Genomic DNA, 7,733 nt, shown 5'->3' on the forward strand with positions numbered 1-7,733 from the left:
CCATCATTAAAGATCTTCTATATAATATACAATATAAAATGAAACCCATCATTAAAGATCTTATATATATTATACAATATAAAATGAAACCCATCATTAAAGATCTTATATACATTATGCAATATAAAATGAAACCCATCATTAAAGATCTTCTATACATTATACAATATAAAATGAAACCCATCATTAAAGATTTTATATACATTATACAATATAAAATGAAACACAAACCATGAATTGATTCACATGGGTTAGGTTTTGATTCTCATACAAAGTCAAATGCCGACATTATAACACATACGCAAAGCATAATAATACTAGCACAACGCTGAGAGGCACTGGATAACTCGTCAATCGGTTTCGGTGTTGTAACGATACTGTCTGTATCTGACAATATACGGGGAATTTCATCAGTCCAGAATCGTACCCGGTCTCCCAATAAATCAGATCCGGTAGTGATGTCCGTGTCTAGGTTAATAAATCGTCTTGTGATTTCGTCAAATTCAGGCCAGTCTGGAACTGGAAGTCCAATGTTTGGGTTCCTGAAATGATAAATAATATTAATTGAATAAATATTGTATGTCTCTGATTATTAGAATTAGTTTTGATAATGTATAATCAGATTGACAGTGATGTAGATGGTCATCATCTTGTCCTTATACCATATACAAATTTAAATACACTGTTTATTTGCAAGATTATTGTCGTAGTTTTGTTTCTATTTTAGATGAGTTTAACAGATAATTAAGATTATTTGGAATGTGAAGCGCCATTTGTGATATGCCAATTGAAATCATGTGCAATTCGTAAATCAACGATGTATATAACGTCTATAAAATTCAGTTGCATATAAAACCCGGATGACGATTTTTAGAAATGTGGAATGACATAAGCTGGCCTTGACATTTCATGGGATGGATTATCAACGACGTCATGAATTATAAAAAAACACTGAAAGGTCGAAGTAACTTCGAATAACATTTAGATGTGAAAACGTCTCGATTGTTCGTCTCAGTTATCACCTACATTATTACATTCCTACTTTATCAATTTAACAGATATGGAAATAATGTGAGATCAATCTTACTGACATATAAATAAAGTGAGATCAATTTTACAGATATTTAGATAATGTTTTATCAATTTAACAAATATCTATAATGATAATGTATGATCAACTAAACGGGTATCAAGGTAATGTAAGATCACTTTGTGCGCACACTATGTGCAAACGATAACAAACTTGGCGATTAAATCTTACACACATCTGTCAACTAAGAATGCTATGTAACATAGATAACCAAATGTTTCACTTACCCATATTTTGCAAAATTAGTCCAGTATGACACCATTTGTGTTGAAAGAACGTTGTCTGGACCGTACATATAATAGCCAGCATTAAAAATGTATGGTAGTTCAGCGCCGTGTCCTGCTCCAACGAACCATTTCGGCGGAACACCGATCAAAACATCAACCGGGGAGGTCTTTGAGAAGAAATATTGAAACGTATTTGCTTTAGAATTTCCATCGTGGTCATGAACTAACAGTGATTCCAACATGGGCATAAAAAACTGTGAGTCACTTAAAAAATTCACTAGAAGTCGCCCTTGTTCTTCTATATCTGTCGAGATGTATTTGTCAAAGATATGTGGTAGAATTCTAGTGTCATTGTTATAATATAAATCAGTCATCGCTTTAGCGAACAGATTGAGAACCCAGCTTGGAATTCCTTCAGACACATTAACGGGCGGCAAGGACAGACTCGGAAACATCGAAATGTATATCATTAGTAAAGATCCTTCGGCTGAATTGCAACCAGAAATGACGTCAAGCGACTGGTAAAATTTTACTTGTTCGGAGGATCGATTTTGAAGAAGAGAGATGGGATTACCTGCAATCATTTCTCCGTCGATGACCGGGGCATATGGCAATGCGAGGCCAAAATATGTCCCCAGTAACGGGAACGAATATGCCATTTCAGAGGCATCAAACAAAATGGACGCATCTATTCCGCGCAAGCAGGAGACAAGCGATTCAGTACTTTGGATATCACTACACTGTAATAGGCCTCCCAAAGCTCGTGCGTTTGTCACAGGAACTTTTACTATAGAGCCATAAGACCCCAATGAACCACTTTCCATAATAACTCGATGAAAAAGGCCCTCGTTTCCTGGGAACATTGCTAAATGGGAAATACTGAATGCACCAGCTGATTCACCAAACAACGTTATTGAGTTTGGATTTCCACCGAAATATATGATGTTGGTTTTAATCCATTTCAGAGCTTCGATCTGATCCCAGAGTCCGTAGTTGCCTCTCGCGCTGAAATCCCCTGTACTGAGAAATCCAAACACACCTAGTCTGTAGTTAAGCGTCACCACAATGACGTCACCGTGAATTGCTAGTGACGTCCCATCGTACGACATCCCTGAACCACCTGTGTAACCCCCACCATGAATCCAAACCATCACCGACTTGTTTGCTGTCATTGACATTTCATTCGGTACATAAATGTTTAAAAAGAGACAATCTTCTGATATATCTGGATTGGGAAGATGATTGTCCGAGCCTTGGATCATTGGCTGGATACAAGAGGGTCCGAAACGTGTAGCATCAAGAGTGTCAGTCCAGTTTGAAATAGAAACAGGTTTCGAAAACCTTAAAGGACCTGTTGGCGGCTTAGCAAAAGGAACCTTACGGAATTGGTTGATGGTCGCGCCTTTCACAATTTGTACAATTCCTTTGATTGGTCCCATAGCAGTGTCAATCACCATTTCAGTTTCTGACATTATACGGGGTATTTCATCAGTCCAGAATCGTAGCCGGTCTCCCAATAAATCAGATCCGGTAGTGATGTCCGTGTCTAGGTTAATAAATCGTCTTGTGTTTTCGTCAAATTCAGGCCAGTCTGGAACTGGAAGTCCCATGTTTGGGTTTCTAAAACAGAAACATCGAACGAAAAGGCAAATGAGATTTTTCGAAGGATTATTGAAAACAAATATAACCAGTATTTTTTTTATTTTTTTTTCATATGAAGACAACTCATGGTTCGTTTAAAAAGTACAACGTCCAGTGTTGGAAAGTAAATCCTAGATATGAAATGTTCAATCGCATGTGTCTTTTCGGTAGCAGTAATGATATTGAATCGACTAACATATCATTTTCAAAGTAATGTACGAGTGCGGAGGATTATAAAAAAGCCACTTGATACATGTATGACTTCCAAACAACAAAGTAGCTTGGTCTCTATTCAAGGAAAGAAGTAAAAACATATTTTGAAACTCACCCGTATTGTGCAAAGTTAGTCCAGTATGACATCATTTCCTTTGAAAGGTGTTTGTCGTCACCTTGAAGATAACCCCAGTTATCAAAAAGAAATCCGACTTCGGCAAAATGACCTGCGCCTTGGAACCATTTAGGGGTAACGCCAATCACAGGATCGACTACTGGTTGATTTGAAAAGAAATATTGGAAAGTGTTGGCCTTTGAATTTCCCTCTCTGTCATGCGCCAGCAGGGATTCCAACATGGGGATATAAAATATGATATCACCAAAAAGATTCACCAAACGTCGCCCTTGTTCTTCTTTGTTCGTAGAAATGTATTTGTCATATATAGGTTGTAGAATTCTCGTATCGTTGTTGTAGTATACCTCGGTCACGACTTGGGCGAACAATTTTAGAACCCAGCTGGGAACTCCATCCGAAATATTGACGGCAGGGGAAGAAAGACTTGGAAACAGCTGAAAAAGCATTAGATATAGAGATGCTTCGGCTGAATTGCAACCGGAAATGACGTCAAGTGATTGATAGAATGCAAACTGTTCCGATGATTGATTTTGAAGTAGAGAGACCGGATGACTTACAATCAATTCCCCGTCTATAACAGGTGTGATTTCCATTTCAAATACATTTCCTAGCGAAGTAATAGACGAATATATTACTGCCGCTCCACTTTGCAAAACTGATAAGTCGATTTCACGTAAACAAGAAATCAGTAACGTGGTATTATCAGTGTTGTTACATGTTAAATGGCTTCCCAATGCTCGTGATTTCGTGAGAGGATCTTTCGTGATAGATCCTAAGGAACTCAACGAGCCACTTTGCATAACAACTCGATGAAAGAGACCCTTGTTTTCTGGAATCATAGCCAAGTGTGAAATGCTGAATGCTCCAGCTGATTCACCAAACAACGTTATTGAGTCTGGATTTCCACCGAAATATTTTATGTTGGATTTAATCCATTTCAGAGCTTCGATCTGATCCCAGAGTCCGTAGTTGCCCCGTGCGCTGGAATCTCCTGTACTAAGAAATCCAAATACACCTAGTCTGTAGTTAAGCGTCACCACAATGACGTCACCGTGAATTGCTAGTGACGTCCCATCGTACGACATCCCTGAACCACTTGTGTAACCCCCACCATGAATCCAAACCATCACCGACTTGTTTGCTGTCATTGACATTTCATTCGGTACATAAATGTTCAAAAAGAGACAATCTTCTGATGTATCTGGATTGGTAAAGTCAAAGCCCGGTAACACTGTTTGGATACAAGAGGGTCCGAAACGTGTAGCATCAAGAGTGTCAGTCCAGTTTGAAATAGAAACAGGTTTCGAAAACCTTAAGGGACCTGTTGGCGGCTTAGCAAACGGAACCTTACGGAATTGGTTGATGGTCGCGCCTTTCACAATTTGTACAATTCCTTTGATTGGTCCCATAGCAGTGTCAATCACCATTTCAGTTTCTGACATTATACGGGGTATTTCATCAGTCCAGAATCGTATCCGGTCTCCCAATAAATCAGATCCGGTAGTGATGTCCGTGTCTAGGTTAATAAATCGTCTTGTGTTTTCGTCAAATTCAGGCCAGTCTGGAACTGGAAGTCCCATGTTTGGGTTCCTAAAACAGAAACATCAAACGAAAAGGCAAATGAGATTTTTCGAAGAAATATTGAAAACAAAAATAACCATTAAACTTTTTTTTCATATGACGACAACTCATGGTTCAGTTAAAAAGTACAACGTCCAGTGTTGGAAAGTAAATCCTAAATATGAAATGTTTAATCGCATGTGTCTTTTCGGTAGCAGCAATGATATTGAATAGACTAACATATCATTTTCAAAGTAATGTACGAGTGCGGAGGATTATAAAAGATACTTGGTACATGTATGACTTCCAAACAACAAAGAGTAGCTTGGTCTCTATTCAAGGAAAGAATGATGTGGTCTATGGTGGCATACTCTGCCATCAAGTTTCCGACCTACGACTTAATGATGTTGTATATAGTGGCATATTTCTGACATCGAGGTGCCGACTTACATCTTCATCATGTGTTTTATGGTGACATATTTCTGCCATCAAGTTGCCGACTTACAGCTTACTGATGTGTTTTATGGTGACATATTTCTGACATCGAGGTGCCGACTTACAACTTAATGATGTGTTATATGGTGACATATTTCTGACATCAGGTTGCCGACTTACAACTTAATGAGGTGTTATATGGTGACATATTTATGACATCAAGTTGTCCACATACGACTTAATGTCTTAATATATTTGCTATATGGTGGCATATTTGCATACGATCTACCGAATCACGACAATGATGCAAAATCAGTAATAAACCAACATCGTTGAAGTGTAAAATGGTCTGATATTACGGGAATGGCTAAAATATCACATCCTTCGTTAAAGAGATTGACTGACTGGTATCTACTCTTTAGACATTCAGTTGTTAACTACCCTTCGGCGTTCTACTTGTTCTTGGAACAGTTGTGACATTATCGGTGTTTACCAGAAGTATGCATGTCCCTCTATAACATGAGTTAGAAATGGTAAGCCCGGTCGAATCAGAAGAGAATCCGTATTCTGAATACGACGTATCTTTTTGTTTTCAATTGGTTACATGAACAGTATGAATGTCAAATGGAAATGATAAATCCAAAACTATGAGATCGCAAACAGATAGCATGCTTCGTGAAATTTGTTTATTATATTTGGCACTCATGCTGACTAAGAACATCAGCCAAAGTTAATTTAAAGACTGATCGTGCAACAAGGATTTATTCACTTTATAGATACCGTTCTTTAGGATATTTATAATGAGGTTTTAAGTTAGTATATATTTAGCACTTGGAGGGAATGAGCTCAATTTAAACTCACCAAACTACATGAAGGACATAAATATGTCATTACAACATCCAGCTTTTGGCACACGTTCTGCCTATTTAGTTGTTTAGCACCAATTACTGACCCCTGTGAGCTACTTATTTTCATATTTAGTTGTTAAGCACCAATTNCCGGTCTCCCAATAAATCAGATCCGGTAGTGATGTCCGTGTCTAGGTTAATAAATCGTCTTGTGTTTTCGTCAAATTCAGGCCAGTCTGGAACTGGAAGTCCCATGTTTGGGTTCCTAAAACAGAAACATCAAACGAAAAGGCAAATGAGATTTTTCGAAGAAATATTGAAAACAAAAATAACCATTAAACTTTTTTTTCATATGACGACAACTCATGGTTCAGTTAAAAAGTACAACGTCCAGTGTTGGAAAGTAAATCCTAAATATGAAATGTTTAATCGCATGTGTCTTTTCGGTAGCAGCAATGATATTGAATAGACTAACATATCATTTTCAAAGTAATGTACGAGTGCGGAGGATTATAAAAGATACTTGGTACATGTATGACTTCCAAACAACAAAGAGTAGCTTGGTCTCTATTCAAGGAAAGAATGATGTGGTCTATGGTGGCATACTCTGCCATCAAGTTTCCGACCTACGACTTAATGATGTTGTATATAGTGGCATATTTCTGACATCGAGGTGCCGACTTACATCTTCATCATGTGTTTTATGGTGACATATTTCTGCCATCAAGTTGCCGACTTACAGCTTACTGATGTGTTTTATGGTGACATATTTCTGACATCGAGGTGCCGACTTACAACTTAATGATGTGTTATATGGTGACATATTTCTGACATCAGGTTGCCGACTTACAACTTAATGAGGTGTTATATGGTGACATATTTATGACATCAAGTTGTCCACATACGACTTAATGTCTTAATATATTTGCTATATGGTGGCATATTTGCATACGATCTACCGAATCACGACAATGATGCAAAATCAGTAATAAACCAACATCGTTGAAGTGTAAAATGGTCTGATATTACGGGAATGGCTAAAATATCACATCCTTCGTTAAAGAGATTGACTGACTGGTATCTACTCTTTAGACATTCAGTTGTTAACTACCCTTCGGCGTTCTGCTTGATCTTGGAACAGTTGTGACATTATCGGTGTTTACCAGAAGTATGCATGTCCCTCTATAACATGAGTTAGAAATGGTAAGCCCGGTCGAATCAGAAGAGAATCCGTATTCTGAATACGACGTATCTTTTTGTTTTCAATTGGTTACATGAACAGTATGAATGTCAAATGGAAATGATAAATCCAAAACTATGAGATCGCAAACAGATAGCATGCTTCGTGAAATTTGTTTATTATATTTGGCACTCATGCTGACTAAGAACATCAGCCAAAGTTAATTTAAAGACTGATCGTGCAACAAGGATTTATTCACTTTATAGATACCGTTCTTTAGGATATTTATAATGAGGTTTTAAGTTAGTATATATTTAGCACTTGGAGGGAATGAGCTCAATTTAAACTCACCAAACTACATGAAGGACATAAATATGTCATTACAACATCCAGCTTTTGGCAC

General features: G+C 37.6%; 1 protein-coding gene across 2 annotated transcripts; it reads right to left on the minus strand.

Annotated features, from left to right (window-relative positions):
- Nucleotides 1–11: 11 nt before the first annotated feature.
- LOC110447492 lies at nt 12–6,410 on the minus strand. 2 transcript variants are annotated; one of them, XM_021493228.1, is made up of 4 exons: nt 6,321–6,410; nt 3,287–4,802; nt 1,318–2,937; nt 12–542 (listed from the first exon to the last, which is right to left on the minus strand). In XM_021493228.1, the coding sequence occupies exons 1-4, from the start codon at nt 6,403–6,405 to the stop codon at nt 266–268; spliced, it is 3,498 nt and encodes a 1,165-aa protein (XP_021348903.1). In that variant the 5' UTR covers nt 6,406–6,410; the 3' UTR covers nt 12–265. The 2 variants fall into 2 exon arrangements, with proteins under 2 accessions (XP_021348903.1, XP_021348901.1); XM_021493226.1 differs by lacking the exon at nt 6,321–6,410 and having other exon boundaries at nt 3,287–4,892.
- Nucleotides 6,411–7,733: the final 1,323 nt, after the last annotated feature.

The sequence above is a fragment of the Mizuhopecten yessoensis genome, unplaced genomic scaffold (genome assembly GCF_002113885.1).
Source record: "Mizuhopecten yessoensis strain PY_sf001 unplaced genomic scaffold, ASM211388v2 scaffold3431, whole genome shotgun sequence".
NCBI lineage: Eukaryota > Metazoa > Mollusca > Bivalvia > Pectinida > Pectinidae > Mizuhopecten > Mizuhopecten yessoensis.

What these genes read in the sequence shown, in the direction of transcription:
- LOC110447492 (XM_021493228.1), bottom strand. Translation starts at nt 6,405, where the DNA reads ATGGGACTTCCAGTTCCAGACTGGCCTGAATTTGACGAAAACACAAGA. An exon ending in CACGGACATCACTACCGGAT is followed by an intron (nt 4,803 to 6,320) that starts CTGATTTATTGG and finishes TCACTACCGGAT; the next exon opens with CTGATTTATTGGGAGACCGG. An exon ending in ACTAATTTTGCAAAATATGG is followed by an intron (nt 543 to 1,317) that starts GTAAGTGAAACA and finishes TTATCATTTCAG; the next exon opens with GAACCCAAACATTGGACTTC.